The 22,919-nt window shown below is 35.1% G+C and overlaps 2 protein-coding genes across 3 annotated transcripts; both read right to left on the bottom strand.

The window, feature by feature from the left end:
- Positions 1 to 1,374: 1,374 nt before the first annotated feature.
- LOC148547023 (L-ascorbate peroxidase, cytosolic-like) lies at positions 1,375 to 3,385 on the bottom strand. Its single transcript, XM_088496619.1, has 7 exons — positions 3,261 to 3,385; positions 2,950 to 3,190; positions 2,347 to 2,481; positions 2,183 to 2,262; positions 1,999 to 2,101; positions 1,859 to 1,917; positions 1,375 to 1,613 (listed from the first exon to the last, which is right to left on the bottom strand). The coding sequence occupies exons 1-7, from the start codon at positions 3,377 to 3,379 to the stop codon at positions 1,598 to 1,600; spliced, it is 753 nt and encodes a 250-aa protein (XP_088352745.1). The 5' UTR covers positions 3,380 to 3,385; the 3' UTR covers positions 1,375 to 1,597.
- Positions 3,386 to 10,049: 6,664 nt separating this feature from the next.
- LOC107613011 (ethylene-responsive transcription factor RAP2-7) lies at positions 10,050 to 14,541 on the bottom strand. 2 transcript variants are annotated; one of them, XM_016314827.3, is made up of 11 exons: positions 14,043 to 14,227; positions 13,131 to 13,893; positions 12,905 to 12,930; positions 12,767 to 12,797; positions 12,575 to 12,662; positions 12,334 to 12,479; positions 12,056 to 12,100; positions 11,839 to 11,942; positions 11,605 to 11,729; positions 11,158 to 11,271; positions 10,050 to 10,513 (listed from the first exon to the last, which is right to left on the bottom strand). In XM_016314827.3, the coding sequence occupies exons 2-11, from the start codon at positions 13,649 to 13,651 to the stop codon at positions 10,235 to 10,237; spliced, it is 1,479 nt and encodes a 492-aa protein (XP_016170313.2). In that variant the 5' UTR covers positions 13,652 to 13,893; positions 14,043 to 14,227; the 3' UTR covers positions 10,050 to 10,234. The 2 variants fall into 2 exon arrangements, with proteins under 2 accessions (XP_016170313.2, XP_016170314.2); XM_016314828.3 differs by lacking the exon at positions 12,056 to 12,100 and having other exon boundaries at positions 14,043 to 14,541.
- Positions 14,542 to 22,919: the final 8,378 nt, after the last annotated feature.

Raw genomic sequence — 22,919 nt, 5'->3', positions numbered from 1 at the left:
ATCAACACAACAAGCAAAGCCATCAGAGTTCAGCCAGCTAAGCATGGTGGACAAATCAGGTGAAGAAAAAATTTCAGAAAATAAAACAATTGCTGAAATTATTAAAAAATCTACCCAATATAAAAAATATTATGTAATTTATAATGGCCCCATGAAATGAGTATATGATGCCTGGGAAAAAACAACACCATTCACACATCAATCAAGGATAATTCATAAAGGAGAATTTTTAACACTGGAAGAGGCAAAGGAATTCTTCAGGGAATATGAAGCTCTTCATCCAGAGCAAACCCTAAAAAGAGCAGATAAAGCTCCAATTCAAACCCAGAGAACAGGAATAATAAGAAACATTCCTACAAGGACTGAAATCAAAGAAAAGAAAAGGGTCTGTAGATCAAATCTCAGAGAAACCCTTAATATAGTCCTGAATTGGACTGGAGAAAAAAGGGCAATTTTGGGATATTATCCTATTGCCAAAGAACAGCTAACAAAGCTGGTTATCTTTCCAGATGCTTCTCCATCTGACACTTATCAGTTCTTTCAGTATGGATTAATTGATACAATTTTAATTTTTAATGATCTAAAAATTATTAGTGAATTTCCTGCAGGATTCGTTGATGCAGTAAAGAGATTTAAAAATATGATTGACAATGTAAATCCAAGGGATGTATCCCTAAAATTTACAAACAGTCAACCTATTTTTAATGAAGAAGAAGAATGCTTGGTTCCAGCACACCAAGTAATATTCATGTCCGTCTTCCCAGAAAATTTTCAACCAATTGATCAAATTCAAGATTTAACAATTTACCGTCATGAAGGAAGACTAGCCAGCACATTAGCAAGGGTCTTTGAAAGAACTCAAAAAATAACGAAGGAATCTTACACAAGGATTAATTTTGTATTAAAATAAATAATTAAAAGACTAAAATACTCTTCTGTGACTTTGAGCTGAATGAATAGTTGTGGCGAAGGTTGATTTACTTGTTTTGTATTTTTTTTTTTTTTTTCTTGGTGAACACCCTAATTAGCTTTTGGTACTTGGGTACAAATATTCCCATTTTGCAAAATATTCTTTTTTTTTTCAATAAGAAGCCATTGTTATTTAATTTACGAAGGAATGATTCTGATCTAAGGTATGCCTTTTTTATGGTCAACACTCAACATCAAGGCCTCAAGTATATGGTTGAAAATGGCCTCAAATATCGATTTGTAATATTACTGAAATGAAGATTAATTTTGTCGTATAATTGATATTTAAATTTCTTGCTTGTAAGTTTTGTTGAATTGGTTGTGCCTCTGGACCACATCTCTTTTCAACCATAAATAAAAAAATCAGAAATTCATACATACATTGCAGACAGCAAGAAGAAAATATAATCCCCAAGTCATAGTATTTATTTTAAAAAAAAAATATCATGAAAATTGTTATTACTCATCAAAAGCTCGTCGCGCCAGCCGGAGAAAAAAAAAAAAACTAGTCCCAAAATCTGTTTCTGGATTCTATCACAAGTCATTGCCTTAAAAATCATGTAAGCTTTGTGAAAGATAAAGAGAATTTGTGATCCTTCAAGATCCCTCCTGGTGTCCCGTTTCTTAATTAGGCATCAGCAAACCTGCGAATAATGAGAAAAGTATTTACTTACACACACATATATGAAGTGTAAATAAAACTTAAGAATAAGATTAGAAATTGGTGAAAACTCAGGTGAAGTCGACTTCACCTGAAGTTAATATCTAAGAGCCGTTAAATGAAAATTTAGTCAAATCAGTCAAATCATCTAACGGCTCTCAAGTATTAACTTCATATGAAGTCGACTGCACCTGAGTTTTCACCTTAGAAATTAAGTAGAGTAGGTACCCAAGTTCGGAGAGCTTTAAGTGAGCTTGAGTGTAATCAGCAAAGAATGCGTCTTCATCCTGAATTGAGATGGATCAGCACACAAGTAGTGTTATATAATGATGGTATAAGAAATGCATATAAATGAAGTTTGTACAGACTTTGGCATATTTCTCAACAAGAGGGCGGAAAACAGGATCCTCCAGCAATGCCTTGTCAGTTGGGAGCTGCAAAAGTCCGTCCCTTTCGCCCCCCACCAGTTCCCTATCATTTATCACCAATCAAATTGTGTTATGGTACTCTATTGGACTACATGTTAGAGAATTAGGAATATATCAAACTCACGTGAAGTATGAGTTGTCAAAAACCAGAGGATTGGAAGTCCAAGGACCCTCAAATCCAGAACGATCCTTGTGGCACCTACCCTGCATCCAATTGATGTTAGTTATTAATTAGTTATTACATAAGAGAAATGATTTTACACTATTTTTTCTATCAATCAAACTTACAAGGGTGTGAGCACCAGAAAGGGCAACAATATCTTGATCAGTGAGTCCCATTGTTTGCACAAACAACTCCCTCAAATGGTCATTACCCTTTGTTGCATCGGGCAAGCGACCCTCTGGAGGTGGATCAGCCTTGTCCTAATCAAATTAAAGGAATAATGAGCAGAAAAAGTTCGTTAACAATAAATTAAAGCTTAAAGCTGATTTTGGAGTTCACTAAGGAACGAACTCTTGACTTTTTGGATCTAGAGCTCTGATATCATGTCATGAAATCACTTGTCTCAAAAGTTTAAGTTGATAGAAAAAGGTAATACTAATAGTTATATCTCTAATATTGAATTGGACATCCCTAAATCTACATTATACACATTATACAAATATTACATTGGCTCCCTATACTTTTTCAACAAGTCTTTGACTTTTTATTTTAAAGATAAATAAATTATTAATTAATTAAATAAAAATACAAAAATATTTTTTATTTTCTAAATTGCAAAATATCTAAATCCCTCTATTTATCTTTTTATATTTTGGACATTTTTGAATTAAAAAGTTAGATAACTATTTGTCATGTTTTTAATTAATTAAAATAAATGAATTAGTTACCTCTCTGCCAGGGTGAAAAGGAACTTCGGGGCCACCGGTAATCTCAACGGCAACAACGCCGGCCAACTGGTAAAAATCAGCGTATGTAATGTTAGGGAAGTGCTGCTTGAGAGGCTCCAAGAGGTTGACAGCAATATCAAGCCCCCTGTTAGCTTCATGCTTTTGTTCAGCTTCGTGCTTCATGGTTCCGAATGGACCACCCGTCTTCGTCTTCACGTCGAACGTACCCGCCGAGTGCCATCTAAATATTATCAATTCAAATTAATATTTGATTTCATTTAATTTAGATTAGAATACAAGTTATTACTTACGCCAAACGGAGCATAAGGGGAGCGCATTGCTTCTCGAAGATCAATCCCCTCAACTTTCTCCTCGCCTTCTCAATGGCCTTCTCGTAATCTTCACTCACCGTTGGGTACGACTTTCCCATGCTTAGTTAGTTAGTTAGTTACGCAACAACACTGCTGCTGGCCTCGCGCCACTCGCCAGTTAAATAACTAACACACCTGAAATCGTAGATCTGAATTCAAACAATGTAGCACGAGTCAGTGGGGGAGCCAGCTTTGTGCCGTTCGATCTCGTCGCTTATCCTCATTTCATGGACACCAAGACTCACGCTCAACACAACACGAAATATAAGAAATAAGAATAATCCCATTGAACATTTTGTTTATTTTTCCATTTTTATTAAAAAATATTTAACGGAATTTCCTAGTAAAAACAAAAAGGAAAAGTATACTGTACCAAATATATTATCTGTCAATTTATTTTTAACAATAATTAATTATTATATTTTAAACACATATATAAAAAGACACATTCAGAAAATATATTTATAAAAATATTTCTATTAAATATAACCATAAAAAAGATATTTTTATTAGACATGTCTATAAAGATACTTCCATTAAACACAATTATAAATAAGAATTGGCAGAAGTTGAAAGAAACTGATAGTAATGTAGCGGGATTGTAAAAGAAATGTCATGTTTGATTGGAGAGTGAAACCAATTCGTTATTGTTTCGGACTTTCGGTGTATCATGCAGTATAGTCATGCATCGTGCATGCTGTTCTCAAAAGTATACGTACCCAAATATATGTTGACTTGGGATTCAACTTTTTTTTTTGGTAATTGAATTTTATTCTTTTATCCAGCCCCCTAGGTCCAACACTTATAACCCAACTGATTGAGCCCGCATAGCCCACCAACAAAAACTATATACCAAAGAAAAAGTTGAGCAGCCCAAATTGAAAAAAAAAAGAAAGAAGAAGTTCAGAATCTCTTGAATTACCTCCAGCTCCAAAAAAAAAACATATTTTGAATTACCTGATTATTTGGAAGAAGAAACTTGTCTACCGTCTTCCTAGTTCCTACAAAGTCTGTAGCATACACGTAACTCCTTGATGTTGTAAAAGTAAAACAACTTAGTATCCTTATTAATGTTATTATGTAAGAATTTTTTTATTCTTTCTTTCAATCTAAAGATAAATACCAAAATGGCTCTTTAAATTGCATTATGCCAAAAGTTAACTACTCAAATTTTAATTTGTAACTCATGTTAGACCTAAATTCATCTCTGACAATAGTAAACCGAGTTGGCACATTAAGTTGCTATCATATACGAATGAAATGATTTTTTTTTGTGGAGATATGGAAATTGCTTAGAATGACGCCATGGAAGAGAGGAAGAGTATCAGTTAATAATGAGTTTGTATAAGAATGATACTCTTCAATTTCTTTAGCAGTACTTAAAAGATAAAATAAAATTCACATCTGTCGATGTTTAATTTGTTTAATTCAATAATGCATATAAATAGATGTGCATGTTTTATTGGGCATTCAATTCTTCACCCACCATGTTGCATGCGTTCATTTTTGTGTGGTGGATTTATTTGGCTATTGACATGTTCATGTGTTGTATGGTTGTCATAGCAACAAAGTTAGAAATAGTTGGATGCGAGCAAGCCCATGGCAACTGGCTAGTGAACAGAAAACCATAATATGTAAGTTAATTATTATCCTCCGACCAAAAAAATATTAAAATCAATTATTCAATTTATTTATTTATTTGCAAATATTACATCTTTTGGTTTATAATAAGTAATAACTTATAATGATACTTGTTTTTTGCGAAGAGTAAATATAATTTGTGTGAGCAATAATTGATGAGTTACCTGTGGGGAAGGTATGGTCTCCTTAAAAGAAAACGTTGAACACAGTGCACAGTAATCGTGCATGATTTCATAATACATAGCAACTACTATATGACAGAGTTGCACAACAAAGAAAGAGACCAATGTGGGGAAACAATGACCCACCCTGAGAGAGAGAGAGAGAGAGAGAGAAACATGAAAAAAAAAGTTTCAAATAATTCTTCACACACACGACTCGTGGTCCTACAATCCTAACCAATGGGGTGTTTTCTTTGGAGCCACATGTTTTTAATGTTATTTTAATGAAGAGAAGTGGTGGACACTCCACTGCAAAACTCTTATCCAATATTGAGGGGTTAGATCAAGACTAGGCTTCAATGCTTTATATCTATATCCAACCTTTTCAATAATAGCATTTGATTTGATTTCGTGAAGTCCAAATTAGATCCAAGAGGGTAGAGAGATAATATTCCATCTTATCCTTCAAAATTGACATCCAACTTAAAAGTAATCCTAAAATTTTAATAGATTCAAATTAGATTCAAAAAATAATTATTATAATTTTTATTAATCTTTAGTATTATTTCTACGGTTTACTAATTTGATATATTGAGTTGTTATACTTAATAAAATAAGATGATATCGTTTTATATTAATATAATGATATCTCTAATCTTTGATGAAATGACGTTATTTCACATGAATAGTGATTAAAATATATTTTTTTTATTAGTGTTAATTATAAAACGAGATATATTTTAATTTCTATTAAGTGAAACAATGTTATTCTATTGAATATTGAATGCCAATATATAATTTATTGTTCTATTTTATTCAATGCGGCAGATTAACGTGCTAAATCAGTATGCCATTAATAAAAATGAGTTAAAAAACTAACGTAAATTACGATTATAAATTTTAAGGTCCAATTTAAATCAATTAAAATTTAAGAATCAAATTTTAAAAGTAAAATTGAATGTTAACTTCGAGAGTTAATGTCAATGTTTTCAATATGTTGTCAACTTAACAACAAATATTAATAGATATTACTTAACAGAATCGTTTAGCTGCAGTTTGTTAGTATTTAGCATAATTCAGCTAGTGGTAGAGTTAGTTAGAGCTAATTGAGATATTTATTAGAGAATGTTATCAGGTACAGTGGCTGCATAATAGCTAGGTATACACATGTTTATATAAGGCAAATGAATCTCCAATGAATGATGAGTTTTGCCATTTACTGATTTAGCTTCTATCTCTCAAATTTTCCTTCTCTGATCTCCCAATTTCACACGCTCTCAAGCTACTCTTGCGGCACCTTTAACATGGTGCGGTGAGCATGGACCCTAAGAGGGTAGCGTGTGTGACTAACAGAGGATTGAGGAAGATGAGAGGCTGAATCTTTGCACGTATTCACAATTCAAGGATCACAGAGCTTTGATCTTGCAAATCAACAAGATTAGACAGCAATGGCGGAATTGTTCAATAACACATCTTCTGGTATTGATTTACATGCATTAAGTAACGTCTTGAATCAAATTGCTTCGATCCAAGCACAAATCACACGGAATAGTCTCAGTTTGAATCAAGATTTGTTAAGTCCCTATTACCTGCATCCATCAGAAAGCACTGGTATTCCTCTCACTTCAGAAATTCTAGACGGAAATAACTACAATTCTTGGAGTAGATCTATGTTGTTAGCGTTAAGTGCAAAGAACAAATTGAAGTTTATAGATGGTAGCCTAGCAAGACCAGAGAAAGAAAACAACCATCATACCTATCAGATTTTTAGTGTATGAACATCTCTACAACTTCACTCAAACAATATTTCATCTCACAGTTTTTGTCCTATCATGCACTTTCACCATCACATAAGGCATTCTCTTTGGCCATCTCCACCGACAAAGAACCCAAGCACTATGAGGAAGCTGTATCTGATGCGAATTGGAGAAAAGCTATTGAAGAAGAATTAAACGCGCTGAAGCATCTCCAAACTTGGCAATTTACAACTCTTCCACCACACAAGAAAGTTATTGGCTGTAAGTGGATCTTCAAACTTAAACATAATCCAGATGGCACCATTGACAGGTACAAAGCCAGGTTAATGGCAAAGGGATTCACACAAGTCCCGGGCATTGATTATCTGAACACTTTCAGTCCAATCTTGAAGCTCAGTACTCTACGAGTTGTCCTTGCTTTAGCTGTTGCGAAAGGTTGGTTTTTGAAGCAAATTGATGTTAATACAGCCTTCTTACATGGTGATTTGGAGGAAGAAGTTTATATACAAGTTCCCCAAGGCCTAAATGCACCCCCAAAGTCTGTTTACAAGTTAAACAAGTCCCTATATGGACTCAAACAAGCCAGCCAACAATGGAATAACATGCTCAAGTCTATTCTCCTTGAGCATGGTTACTTGCAGTCAAAATTTGATCATAGCCTATTCACCAAATCACAAAAGACTGGGTTCACTGCTCTACTTGTCTATGTGGATGATGTTGTACTTGCTGGCAATGATTTAAGTGAAATTGAATCAATTAAAGCCCTGCTCGATGCACGATTCCGAATCAAGGACATTGGTGATTTGAAATTCTTCCTTGGAATAGAGGTGGAGAGAAGCAAAAATGGTGTTGCGCTCTATCAAAGAAAGTATGCACTAGACTTGCTGCGAGATTCTGGACTTGAAGACTGCAAACCTTGCACCACACCTATGGACTATAGTGCCAAATTGACCAAAGATAAGGGGGAATTCCTCAATGACAACACTGATTATAGGAAATTTATTGGCAAGCTGCTGTATTTAGCGGCCTGATATTAGCTACGCAATTGGAAAATTGATTTAATTTTTAGAGAAACCAACCACACTACACCTTAAGGAAGCACATAAAGTATTGTAGTATATCAAGATGGCTAAAGCAACAGGTCTCTTCTTCCTTGCACAATCAGACTTAGTGGTAACAGGATTCAGTGACTCAGATTAGGCAGCGTGTCCAGACTCGAGAAGGTCAACCTCTGCCTACTATTTTTACATTAGAAGCTCCATTGTCTCTTGGAAAAACAAAAAGCATACTAATGTTGCCTCTTCCTCAGCCGAGGCTGAGTATTGAGCTCTAGCATCAGCAACTCGAGAGGCAATTTGGATGAAGAAAATACTCAGAAACTTGGTAATGGAGTTGCAGAAACCAATAAGCCTGTACTGTGATAGTCAGGCAGCCATCCACATTGCATCCAACTCGGTGTTTCATGAAAAAACTAAGCATATAGAGGTTGACTGCCATGTTGTCAGGGACAAGATGCTGGAGAAATTAATCCACCTTCTACCTATCTCAACTCACGAACAAGTTGCTGACTTGCTGACTAAAGCACTTGCTCCCAATATATTTTTCAATTTGTTTGTCAAGCTAAGATTGCAAAACATTTGCACTCCTAACTTAAGGGAAGGTGTTACTTAACAGAATCGTTTAGTTGCAGCTTGTTAGTATTTAGCATAATTCAGCAAGTGGTAGAGTTAGTTAGAGCTAATTGAGATATTTATTAGAAAAGGTTATCATGTAGCTGCATAATAACTAGATATACACATGTGTATATAAGTCAAATGAACCTACAATGAATAATGAGTTTTGCCATTTACTGATTTAGCTTCTATCTCTCAAATTTTTCTTCTTTGATCTCCCAATTTCACACGCTCTCAAGCTACTCTTGCGACACCTTCAACAATAGATACCATATAATTTAAATCATCAAGAGAGAACGAAAATAAGAGAAATATTCCATCAAAACAACTAGAATTATTGAATCTAAATTATAAATTAACAACTTGAATCCCCATAATATAAAATACGACTTTTTTGTAAACCCATATTAACAAGTCCAATAAGGTCTTGGACTAGGCCTTCTTTGCGCACATTGTTTATGGCCAATAATAATGATCTCAAATAATTAATTTAGATTGTATAGTAATTAATTCACTAATTGAGGTAAACAAGTATTAGATGTTCAAACAATTTGAATATTAAGTCTAGTAAAAGAATTTACATCCTCTAAATTTTAGATTTTCACTCTAGAGAATAAAGTGAGATCTCTCACCATTGAATGTTTTCTCTCTCATGTATTCTCTTAGTCTCACCTATAAAATAAATGGTAATAGATCATATTTTACTCTCTAAAGTTAAATTCAAAATTTAAAGGATCTAAATCCCTAGTAAAAATATCTAGAAAAAAGTATTAATGACTATTGACTTACCCTTCCTCACATGCCATAATAGAGATCCTAGTTTGAACGATTCTTTTCTTTCTCGAGGTAAAATAAAAAACAAAAGAACAGACGCATCAGATTTCATGGCTTTGGAGCTTGCTCCATTGATTTAGAGATTTACTGGCAGCTCCAATATCTGAACAGTGCTATTATGCGACCAATGCAATAGCATGTACTTCTGTCACCCTTGCGCGTTAAATCTGGATATGGTAATTCTCATTCCAATGAAGTTGCAGGTTTGACTCGTGAGTCGTGAGATATCACAGTTCACTGTTTTCTCTCCCCCTTTTTTTTCCCACTTTCATCCGATAGGTCAGACCGAGTAAGGACATTAATTTCCAGAAAAAAAAAATCACGAAGGAAAACGGAGACATTCTTGCATGAACAGTTAGTTATTCAAGGAACTGTTTTGGTCTATCGGATTAAAAGCTGCAACATTGGAGCGCAGTCATAAAGTTCCTTAAAAAGTTAAGTTTTTCTTTCCCAAAAAAATATAGATGTTTCTTTTTCTTTTTTTGTCATTTTGAAAAATGTAACGAAAGAGAAAAGCAAACAAATCTATTTTTGCCTAATCTGTCGAGAATGTCAACCACGCACGTTGATAAATTCACAACGAGAAAATACAGCAACAGGCATTCTCTTCCTTCTATTTTCAGGGTTGAATATTAACTGGAAATTGGCAAGGAATACCATGGATTTTGACAACCAACAACTAAATTGAAGATATAGAGCATTTCCTTCACACATTATGTGCATAATGGTTTCACCCCAAGAGGTGCCAATCAGAAATCTCAGTATACGCCAATCAGTGACTGAATTATACAAAGAATTTTCAGCAGACATGCTGCCATTTGTTTTCATGTCTGCATTACAAGGATGGGTTAGGATGGTGCGTGCGGGGACTTCACCTGGTAATAGTATTGATGAGCTGCATTGCTACCAGGTGCAACGGATGAAGTAAATGAGATACTCTGAGGAATTGAGTTCATCGGTTTTGTTGGAAAGATGGCAGGCGATGGATAGGTAGCAGAAATTGAGAATCCTGATGATGCTGCAGTAGAGAACGGTGGTACTGGGGTAGCACTGCCCGGACCGTGAGTTTGCCACGCCCAGCCTGGGACTCCATGTGAGGGATCTATGCCGATTCTCTCTGCTCTTTCCTGACAAATATTTCAACTATTGTTAACAAACTGGTTTATAAAGATCTCCATTAGTATAGGATACAAAGTTGAAAAGTAATGCATTATGGAATGTTCAGTGGAAATACTATTCCATCCTATCATTCAATTATCAGTTTATTACCCTTATTCCAAAGTCATCTTATTTTATTAACACAACAATGATAATGACCATTTTCTTTTTCCTCTTAGGATTTTTGAGCACATATTTCGGAGCAATCCATTGTGGTGGATACTCTCATGATGACATCTTTACATTAAATGACATTGTGAATCATTAGATAATTTGATATATTTGAAGGAACATGTTTGATTGAACCATCTAACAGTTTACAATGTTATCTTCATGTGAAGATGTCATCGGTAAGTATTTTCCAATATATAAAACATAATAGAGTCAAATTCCCTGTGACATTTTTGACATCATAGATTATGCCAAAAATGGATAAAAATTAATCGTATTATATAAATAGGATTCCCTGAAGATCAAACTCAACTTTGATTGCTAGGACATACGAGTAGTTTACATTCTACTTTTTTATATTAAGCACTCAATAAATGAATAACAACATTACATTACTGTCTTCAGCTGTAAACCTAGTAATAAGGATTGACAGTGAACTCACCTCACTGGGAAAGAAACTCGAATACGAGGCATTCCAGACAGAAGAACGCTCTTCATTTACAACCAGCCTTTTCAAAGACGGATCACCAATAACTGAATTAACATGGGTTTCCATCTGCAAATTAAGAGGAACCTAATCATGACTAGTAGTAAAGACAAAAATGTAGGAAATTACAGATCAATACCAGAAACAATGTTTCACAAAGATCATGAATGTCAAAGGAAAGAAGGTGGTAATTAGTTACAGGAGAACCCCACAAAGGCCAAAAAGCACTCTTCTTCCATTAAAAATTCTGCTCGACAATTAAATGTCTATAAAGATTGTTTGGTTACGGAACTGCTTGAGTGCATAAAGGATGTCAAACTGATACTACAAAACTTTGATCCTCGTAATGTGCAACAAATATTAATTAATCAAGAATTCAAGAAGTAAAGTTCAGCTATATACCCTCGAACTTCTTCCGGGATGCACATCGTAAGGGACAGACTGGAACTGAAGATTCCCCCTGTTTTCTTTGGGATCATGTCCTGGGGTAGCCATGCCTAAATTGAGGTCAAGGTTGTGACTGCCACCTAGTTTAAAGATAAACATAAACGATGTTTCACACATTTTTTGCTGCGGCAATAGCTTGAAAATCAAATGGACAAATACATCAGAGAGGATATAGCTGTGGAAAACTACCTTCACTAATGGCTTCAGTTTTGACCTCGCTTTCATACGTACTTGGCTCGAAGTTAGTGACTGCCTCTCTTCCATTGCATTTGATAGCTGCTTTGTCATAAGCCCTAATTTGCAGAAAATCAAAAGGGAGACATATGTTGGTTGCAACCCTAATGAGTTGATAATTCAGGGTAATAAATTCAGTGCAGGTACAATGCAATTCATGTATCATTAAGACCTTGCAGCTTCTACTTCGCTGTCGAATAGCCCAAGATATATATACCTGCACGAAAGCAGTGCAATCTCTATGACAAAAACAACCTTTGCCAATTGTTTCTTTGAAACAGGCATCTTAGACATGATTCTCCAAACACGGAAAAAGCCTACAGACCCATTGAGAACTAAGCCGAAATTCGCCTGGAAGCCAATAGGCACATGAATCCGCACTAATATCTAATCCTATAATCATAGCAGACCACTATTTCAGTTTTAGTTTACATAAAAGTAGGTCCTCACTTTTTGCCAAGGAATTGTCCCATTCGAGCTTCCCACCGGCCACATTTGTGAAGTGTCACTCCTCGGTATTTTGAACTTCCTCTTGAGAAACCAGTGCTTTGGCGACGGAGTATGTGAACAAATTCCTCCTTGGAGAGATTTTTCATCTGTTCATCATTAATCATTTAAGAAAATAGTAAACAACAACTCAAAGGGTCCATCTAGATTAATACTCATCAAGAGCTTATGCGTTTATTCCAACCTGTTTGAGATCGTCCTCATAGTCAACGAGATTAAAATTGATGTCAGCATCAAGTCCCCTAAACTTGATAGCAGCTCGATCATAAGCTCTGAATTTGAAAAATTCCAAGTCAATCAGTGAGGAGAAGGACAACAATTAATTATCTAAATCATAACCACCAAAGGAAATTTATATAAAGATCAAAAGTTGTACCTAGCAGCGGCATGAGCGGTGTCAAATCCACCTACAAGGCCCAATACAAATTTCATTGGAACACACTAAAAAATTAGCAAACAAACATAGACTAGAATAAAAACACAGATTAAAGTAACCCAAAGTACAAATCCATACCCAAATAAACTTGTTTCCCGCAATCCCTACACACAAAAAAAAAGAAAACACAAAAGGAAAGAACAAAAACCGCAAGTCAGATGTATTTCACACATTCAAACGCGGTAAAAAATAAATTCGCATTTCACCAATCAAATAATTGCCATACAATAGATAATACAGAACTAGACCACCTAAATTTGGGGGAAATTATCAAAGTGAGTAAATATGAACGAAGGGTGCGAACCAGATATGCGATTCCCATCTTCCGGTCCTCCTGTAGAAGGTGACACCTCTGTACTGCGAGCTCCTTGAGCGTGGGCCCCTCCTACTCTTCTTCGCTTGCGGAGGCTGTTGTTGCTGTTGCTGCTGCTGAACCTGAACAATCTTCTTCATCTCCGCGCTTTCACCTCGATGCTGATCCAGCGACAGATCCATCCAGCTCTTCCTCGCCGGAATCGACGACGTCGAAGCCTGCCCCTGCCAGTTCCCGGCGCTCACCGGAAACAGTTCCTTCGTCGCGACGGAGCTGTCGCTCCCGCCTTCCACCTTCAGAATATCGAAATTGAAGGTGTACACATCGCCGCTGCCAGTGGCGCGTGTGGAACACGAGTCGTCGTCTCCGGCACCACCTCCGTTGCTCGAACCCTCCGCATTCACCACGGAGGAATTCGAGGTCCCGGAGGACGCTTCCGGAATCTTCTCCCCGAGCAGCACGGGCGAGTCATCGTGCTGAGTGGAATCGGCATTCAGGTTAAGATCGAACATCGTTCCTTCTTCAATCTTCAAGTTATATAGAACTCTTTCGATTTCTTCACAACACTTTATCAATTTCGAGCTAAAGCAGTAAAAAACTAATTGAACTTCAACATCGCCGGCAAGCAACGATTCCGGCGGCGATAACCGACACGATCGAACACAGCAAACATAAAATACAGGTAATGTAAGCAAAAACAGCGGAGTTCTAGAGAGAGAAATTCAAAGAGCTTCTTCGCGGAACAACGATTCTTCTGCATCGAGATAAAAATAAAAATTAAAAAAGAAACAAAACGAAGTAGAATATAAACAGAATTAGAAGCTCGTCCAGTCACTATGACTTTGCCGGAAAATTTCCCGGCCACTGGAATAGTGGAAACACTAAGAGAAGATGGAAACTCACAGAACAAATCGTGAGAAAGAAGGTTCGCGATCTGCGGTTGTTGCATTTTTTGTATAGTCGGCGATTAGTTCAGAGTCGGAGAGAGTGAAAACAGCGGCGACTATCGGATTCCATGGAACGTTAGAGAGAGAGAATAGAAAGAGAAAGAGAGAGATGAGAATGGTGAAGGAACACTTTCAGAGTTCGGACCCAATATAAGAGAAGATGGAATATATAAACATTTTCTCTCTCATGGTTGAAACCGGTGAGTTCGGTGACCAGTCATCGGAGATTTTTCCATGTATTTTAATTTGTTATTTGTTATTACTGTGTGACAGTGGGGTTGTGGTCTCGTGGACGGAAACAAGCGTCCACCACTATGCACTGGCTAACGGCAGAGCTTTATGTGAAAGAAGAGCATGTTTTCTTCAATACAGATTATGAATGAGGATGAATCTCATCTCATGACTTTTTTTAATGAAGTTTCTTCATTACGAGCTCACCTATAAGATTTTCCTCCGTTTTTATTGAGTAATCAGAGTATGTATTATTCCTATTACCATTAGTACTTAAGTTTAAATGTTAGTATTAATTAACCGAAAGCAGAATTAGTTAATTGACGATAAAAAGTCAGGTAGTTAGGTTTGTGCCAAATTGGGAAGAAAACGAGTTTTAATATTTTGACTTTGTTACAGAATATGGATGTCATAATTATAAGTTTCATTTTACATAAATACACATTATAGTCAAGGGAGCTATTCAGATAAAGATTTTTAAAATGTCTTTTTTTAAAGATAGTTTTAATAATTTTAAAGATAGTTTTAATAATTAAAATTAAAATATATAATAAATTATATCGTATTATTTTTGTTAAAATTAGGTCAAACAAAATAATTTGATTGAAAAAATAGTAAATTAAATTTTAAATTAGTCTAAATTAATATTATTTTTTATAAAAAATGACTAAAATACTTTTATTATATATTTATATATATTAATTTTGAGAATTTTAAATTCTAACTCTTTACTTCTCTGCCGTCATAGGATTAGAGTTTAATTTTAATATATATATATATATATATATATATATATATATATATATATAATAGAAGTATTTTAATTATTTTCTATATAAAAAAATATTAATTTAGACTAGTTCAAGATTTAATTCACTATTTTTTCGGTCAAATTAATTTTTATAGCGTAATTTTAACAAAAATAATACGATTTTATCGATTATATATGTTAAATTTTAATTACTACAAAACATCTTTAAAAAAAAGACATTTTACACATCTTTATCTAAATGACTTCCTATAATCAATAGATGTATTAAAATGTTCAAACTTCTAATTTTCCAATAAAATCTTTCTATATAAAACTCCAACAAAATCTATAAAGTAAATTTGTTTTAAAGCAATTAGTCTAGTACATTATGTACGTCTTTAATATTTTAACTCATTTATTATCTAAATATCAAATTGACTCAATATTTTTCTTTTTGAATTATTACTAATTTGGATATTATAATTCAGTTAAATGTAAGATACATCTCGAATGAAATGATTACTTTAATGTTATAAGTCGAAACAAATAAAATAGTTCATAGTCTTCGTTATAATCATTCATTTCTACAATAAGAAAACGATAAATTTACTGACTATAAAAAAGACACTAACAAAAAATACATGAGATGTGTATTAAATTCCTTTTTTTAGAATTCACTAGAAAGTATTTTTGGAGCTAACTTAAATGTTGAAACATATTTTATAGATGAATAATATACAATTAAATCTTTTTATTAAATAAGTTTTACTAAATTAAATAATAAGATTTGAATAATGTTATTCATAACTAATTTTTGTTAATATTAAATCAACTTAATTAAATTTTATTAACAAAAAAATTTAAATTTATAATATTACTCTATATACATATTTACCTAATTTTTTTCAAAACTAACAATATATATGGTCCTTAAAAATGAAGAACAAAGCCTTTTTTTTTTAAAAAAAAACATATATTTTTTTTGTTTTTGAAATTGTTAAAAATTTAAAAAATATTTTTAAAATTTTTTATTTATATTAAACATACTTTTGATTTTAAAAAAATTAGGACTAATTCAGCAACAATAGAGCTGAACTTTACCAATGTGCATTACTTCGGCTGGTTTTTTTGTATATGGAAGAAATATTGGTATTTTTTTGGGAAATGAGATTATTTTGTGTAATTACAGATAGGTGGATTTTATAGGTAAAAAGGTCAACACGTGGGGGCGTGTTTGACACGTGGCAACATCCTGGCCAACACGTGGGAGCGTGTTGAATGAGTTCCACAATACTGTAATACACTTCAAATATCAATATTCAACCAAAACACTATCTCTATTTCCATATTAAAAATAATTTCTGTAGTATGGTATGGTATGGGATAATTAAGATTTAAAGGATGATAAAAAAAAAATTGTGATGAATATTGGAAAGCATGTATAAACTGAACTGGGCGACGTAGTAGGTAACTGGAGCAGTACTAAGTACATCCCCTTTTAGCCAAACGCAGAGGTAACTGAAGCAGACTCATTTTCTCTCTTTTTCGGCTTTTCTGCTTTCTACTTTTTTATGTTTTCAGTTTTTGCAACAACCAGTCAAGTCAACCCACAAAACAAATTAACAAATTAAACTTTCCTTCTCTCTATTCTCATTTCTCACCTGAATTAACCGGATTTTGCTCTCGTATAAAGTAAAAGCTTCTTGCATAACATATTTATATTGTTACTGTAACACAAATATTAGAAACTGTCCTACAAATCATATATAATTTACAGTGATATATAGTGTAAAAAAATTATTAATTTATTTAATAATAGTATATTTTTATTATATTCATACTTTTTTTTGGATGAATAACTCTTACAAGTAATTATAATGTTACTACATACTAATTTCATTATAAATTAATAGTCTCTTAATTATTATTATTTTTTTTTAATCATCAACAACGAGCATTTCAAAATAGATATACTATTATAGATATAGTATAATAATTAGTAATTTAGTATGTATGAAAATAATTATAAACTTAACCGTGACAGACCCTAAATTAAATAGTTTGTCAAATAATTACTTAATTAGCCCTTACATCTCTTTGACAAAATTAATTTCTTTTATAATATATTTTTATTAAAAAACACAATATAAAGAAGAAAATATACTTATGAATTTAAATTATTCTCATTCGTTAAAAATCAAGAACAATATTAAAATCTACCTTTTGTATCATTTTCTGGTGGGTGACTAGAAGAAATTTTCATGAGTTTCATATGGGATTTTCCCTGTCTTCCCCCAAAAACGAAATTAAAGAAATAAAATTTCATTTTCTTTAACTATTTTTTAGTCAAGTTGGTAATTGAAATGTAAATATATATTATATTAAATATTTAATTAAATATTTTAAATTACTTATTAATTTTATTTTTTATATAAAAATATTTTTATACGTTTGACTTTTTTTTCTTATAATCATTTGAAATAAAGGGTAAAGCAGTGTGGGTAGTTTGGTAATATTGCATTGGAACTGACAATACTCTGTCTCTAGGTCAAATCACGCATTACCCGTTTTCAAAGAACAGTATACTAAAAGGGCCTATTCGAACATTCACACCCAACGCCCAATTTTGTTATTTTGTATCCTTATCTTTCTCGTGGTCCCCAAAATCCAAGATTAAAAGATCACATGCTTTGGGGGAAAAAAAAAACTTTTGTACAAGCAATATATAAAAAATTATTTTAATTATAAGAATTTAAATTTAGTTAAAAGATAATTTTGTAATTAATGTCAGTTAATTTTTTAAAAATTATATTTTTATTGTAAATTCAAAATTTGTAATCTGATTCTAAATTTTAAAGTCTAATCTTTAAATCTTTTAAAAACTAAAAATAATATAATAAAATGTTACTAATATTAATTAACTAAAAATAATTTTCTATACTTTTATTTAAAAGAAATTAAATCAACACATCAAAAATGGAGTATAATTCAAAAAAAAAAAAAAGAGAGAGAGAGAAATAAAAACAAACTACAATATTAGAAAGAACTATATCAAACGTGATAACACACGAAACTTGCACCCTATATTAACAACACCTGTCGCCTATACTTGTTCCGAAAATTACTAAATACTCTTCTTAGTTATTAGCACACATGTAGTATTAGCTATGGATAATTAAACTTTATAAATGTTTGGCACACGAAACACTTTTGTATTTTATTATAATTTTTCTCGTCATATTTTAATTTTTGTTTAGAAATTGTGTGTTGACTTAAGATTGGTTTTTAAGCAATTTAAAAGAAGGATTTGAGCTTAATCTAAAAGTCTAGTTACTAAGTAGGCCTCTAGGCTCTAATACAGTAACATTTTTGAGCAAGTAACCCTGCTAATGTTTTAATTTTCAATATTTATTAGACAAAACTTTATCAAATACCATTTTTATAATTTTTTCTTATTAGAAGCAATTTTTTGTTTTATTTTATCAAGTTAATGTCACTATTAAATTTTTTGGAAGTATTTTTTAAAGAGATTAATTTTGATGCACTAATCATGTAAAGTATTTTATATAATTATACAATTACATCTATTAATTTAGATGATCATTCATGTTAGAAAGAAAAAATAATAGCTAGGTGAGAGAAAAGAGAATGTAAAATATTTTTATTATAAGAAAAAAAAATTTCACATTCTCTTCTCTCTCACTTAGTTTATTATTTTTCTTTTTTTATTTTTACCGTGTTGGTACCTTTTATAGTATAAAAGCCACAATTTTTTCTTTGTGACTACACTTACGTCGGTTCAAGATGCTTAGCCCAAAGTATTAAAATTTAGTTCTTAATGACCCTAAATTTTGCATAACAAGTACAAGAATTCTAAATGGGTTCAACATTTCTAGGAAAGTGAATCCAGAATTTGTAAGATGGAAAAAGTAAGATGTTTTATTAAAATCGCAGTTGCTAGCCTTTATGACGAAGTCGTTCACAACGAGAATGGTTTGATGTATATACAGTCACCAAATCTGAAAAAAGACTGGGAGACCATTTTGCATTACAAATTAGAACGAAAATTTTGTAGTTTAAGAATAAGTTCAGTTGTATCAAAATTAAAAGATCAGTGAATGTGTTAGAGAATCATTAGCATTAATTAGGATCAATTAGTATCGTCTATATTTATGTAGTATATCTGTATATTAATTATAGGATTCTATGCTTTTATTACTCTGATTCATTTAGCACCTATAAATACCTCTTGTATATTGTACTTTTGGCACAACTCAATAATACACTTTTCATATTATTCTCTCAGTCTTCTGTTTCTAACATGGTATCAAGAGCTTAGGTCTTTTTTTTTTCCCGATGAATATTAGTTCATAGCCCCTTTGTTTTTCCTTGTCGGCAGTGTTCTTTGGCCTCCTTTTTCGTTCTCTTTTTGACGCTTTGGTTCGTCACCCCCATACCCGTCCTGTTCGTCTTGTCGCCGTGATTCCAACGCAACCAGAACCGTCGCCATCCGCCTCCGGACGCACCTCCACGCGCCGCCGAAAGACGCTGCCACGACCAGGTTGCTCTTCCCTCCAGCTTCCACCCGTGCCACTTTGCTCGCAATTTTCGAGCTGTTTCCGACGCTTTGGTTCGTCACCTCCGGCATCATCGTGTTCTTCTCTCCGTCAGCTTTCCAACGCCGCCAAGATCTCCTCCAGAGACCGCCGCACGCGCCTCCACGCGCCGCTGGAAGATCGCTGTCCACCTCCATTGATCCTCCCCCGAGATGCTTCAGTAGCCGTTGGATCTTGCTGTTGATCACACGATCCTGAAGCCGCCACGTGTCACGCCACCAGCCTTCCCTGCGACCCGCGCGCCCGCTCCTGACCCGACCCGGCCCGCGCGCTGACCCGGCCGCCACCTCGACGCCAGCTCGTCCTCCTCATCCTCTCACGGGCTGCCACGTGTCTCCTTTGCCCTGACGTGGCGCTGACGTGGCTGCTGACGTGGCGCTGACGTGGCAGACAAGTGGGACCCTCCCTAAGGTTTTTTGGTGAGCTCTTTCCGATTTTGCCATCCGTTTCCTCATTTTCTGCTCCGAAATTGCAGTTTTTCTCTCCTCTCCTTGTTCTCTATGACTACTTTTATGGAAAAGTCAGATGTTTTTGCTGCCACAGACAGAAAGGGGGTCTTCTGTCGCAACTGTAACCATTTTGGGCACCCGTTCTCCAGCTGTCCCTCTGTTGAATGTCGCACATGCCACCAGAAAGGGCATATTAGCTACCATTATTCACAGTTGTTCTGCCGTTATTGCAAGCTCTCGGGACATTTGCTTACTACCTGTCCTACTCGTCCACCACGTCCTGCGCCTGCTTCTGCTGTTGCTGCTACTACTGAACCTACCACTGTCTCTCTATCTGATATTGCATCTCTTCTACAGCGTCTTCTCTCTGTTTCTGGTAATACCCCTGCTGCTTTATCGAGCCCTCCAGGTACTTCTAAATGGTACTTTGACTCGGGTTGCTTTAATCACATGTCTCCGTTGCGTAATATTTTCTCGTCTATGTCTGCAACTACAAATGGACCTTCTGTCAATACTGCAAATGGCTCCCTCTTGCATGCAACACACAAGGGTTCTATATCTCAGTCATCTCTTAATCTTCCTGATACTTACTACATTCCCAAATTAAACTTCAATCTTATTTCTGTTGGTCAACTTGTTGATCTGGGTTTTGACGTCACCTTTTCTGTTTCTAGTTGTCGTGTACAGGATCCTTGAACGGGACAGATCATCGGGACTGGACGTAAGGTCGGAAGGTTGTTTGAACTCGAAAGTCTTCATATTCCTCCTGTACCAAATCTCTGTGCTGCTTCTTCTCCCTCTACCCTTCACTTATGGCATCAACGTCTTGCCCACACCTCCTTAGGAAAACTGCGTCCTCTTGTATCTCAGGGTGTTTTAGGTCAGGTTCCGAATGAATCTTTTGACTGCATTTCTTGCCAAACTGCCAAACAACCTGCTTTATCTTTTCACAATAATTCATCCCTTGCTTGCTCTCCTTTTGATCTCATTCACTCTGATGTTTGGGGCCCCGCTCCCACTGCCTCTATGGGCGGAGCTCGATACTTTGTTGTTTTCATTGATGATTATTCCCGTTTTACTTGGGTTTATTTGATGACTAATCGCCATGAGTTACCTCAGATCTATATCAACTTTGCTACTATGATTAAAACTCAGTTTTCCAAAGCCATTAAGGTTTTCCGACGTGATAATGCTATGGAATACCGTGATTCCAAACTCTTAGCCTTTCTTGCAGAACAGGGTACTCTGTCTGAGTTTTCTTGTCCTGGTACGTCTCAACAAAATGGTAGAGCTGAACGCAAACACCGTCACATTCTTGACTCCGTCCGTGCACTGCTCCTTTCCTCTTCGTGTCCTGAGCGTACTTGGGGTGAAGCTGTTCTTACTGCTGTTCATGTTATCAATAGACTCCCTTCTTCTGTTCTTGGTAATGTTACTCCCTTTGAGCGTCTTTATCATACCCCCCCAGATTACAGTTCTCTTCGAGTTTTCGGTTGTGTATGTTTTGTTCTTCTTCAGCCTCATGAACATAGTAAACTTGAACCTCGGGCTCGTATGTGTTGTTTTCTTGGTTATGGCACTGAACATAAGGGTTATCGTTGTTGGGATCCTCTTTCTAAACGTATTCGTATATCTCGTCATGTTGTCTTTTGGGAGCACCACATGTTTTCTCGGTTCTCATCCTTTGAGTCGATTCCTACTACTCAGTCACCTTTGTTTTCTAACCCCAATGTTGATCTTTTTCCTAGTGATGATTCTACAGGTCCTATCTCGAGTGACCCTCCACAGCCTCCTGTTCCTCCGCCTTCTCCATCTCCCGATGATTCCAGACCGGACGATGATCCTGCTCCTACCGTCATGCCTCCTCCTCCCGCTCGTTCTTCTAGGGTAAGGAATCCACCTCCTCATCTTCTTGATTATCATTGCTTTTCTACTATTCTTCATCAACATGAACCTAAGACATTCAGAGAAGCCTCCTCCAACCCAAATCGGCAACAAGCAATGCAAGAAGAATTACAGGCACTTGAAAAAGCACACACTTGGGATCTGGTTGATCCTCCTTCTGATCAGGAAGTTGTGGGCAGTAGATGGGTATACAAGATCAAGACTCGCTCTGATGGCTCTATTGACCGTTATAAGGCCCGCTTGGTTGCTCAAGGTTGTACGCAAGAGTATGGTATTGATTATGAAGAGACTTTTGCCCCTGTCGCTCGTCTTACGTCTGTTCGAGCTCTTCTTGCCATTGCCGCGGTTAAAAAATGGTCTCTCAGTCAGATGGATGTGAAGAATGCATTTCTTAATGGGGATTTGAAAAAGACAGTCTATATGAAACCACCTCCGGGATATCCTTGTCCTTCTGATAAGGTTTGTCTCCTTCGCAAGGCACTTTATGGACTTAAGCAAGCTCCTCGTGAATGGTTTGACAAGTTCAGCACTACCATATGCAGTCTTGGTTTTACTTCTAGCCCTCATGAGAATGCGCTCTTCATTCGTAAAAGCGAACGTGGAGTTGTTCTTCTACTTTTGTATGTTGATGACATGATAATCACTGGGGATGATGTTGATGGTATCTCTGCTCTCAAGGCCTCACTTCACCGTACCTTTGAAATGAAAGATCTTGGTTCTCTCAGCTATTTTCTTGGTCTCGAGGTCATCTCCACTGATGATGGCATCTATCTCTCTCAGGCTAAGTATGCTTCAGATCTTCTTGCTCGTGCTGGGATTACAGATAGTCGCACTGAGTCTACTCCTCTTGAGCCTAATGTTCGATTTACCCCTATGGATGG

Source organism: Arachis ipaensis, chromosome B8 (assembly GCF_059453495.1).
Source record: "Arachis ipaensis isolate K30076 ecotype BB chromosome B8, ASM5945349v1, whole genome shotgun sequence".
NCBI classification, from domain to species: domain Eukaryota; kingdom Viridiplantae; phylum Streptophyta; class Magnoliopsida; order Fabales; family Fabaceae; genus Arachis; species Arachis ipaensis.
This window is presented reverse-complemented; position numbering and strand designations above follow the sequence as displayed.

Coding starts and splice junctions, on each gene's coding strand:
- LOC148547023 (XM_088496619.1), bottom strand. CDS start 3,379: ATGGGAAAGTCGTACCCAACGGTGAGTGAAGATTACGAGAAGGCCATT. Junction 3,191..3,260: donor CCCCTTATGCTCCGTTTGGC/GTAAGTAATAAC, acceptor GATAATATTTAG/ATGGCACTCGGCGGGTACGT. Junction 2,263..2,346: donor TTTCTGGTGCTCACACCCTT/GTAAGTTTGATT, acceptor AATTGGATGCAG/GGTAGGTGCCACAAGGATCG.
- LOC107613011 (XM_016314827.3), bottom strand. CDS start 13,651: ATGTTCGATCTTAACCTGAATGCCGATTCCACTCAGCACGATGACTCG. Junction 12,931..13,130: donor AGATGGGAATCGCATATCTG/GTTCGCACCCTT, acceptor TTTTGTGTGTAG/GGATTGCGGGAAACAAGTTT. Junction 11,730..11,838: donor AACTGAAGCCATTAGTGAAG/GTAGTTTTCCAC, acceptor TCTTTAAACTAG/GTGGCAGTCACAACCTTGAC.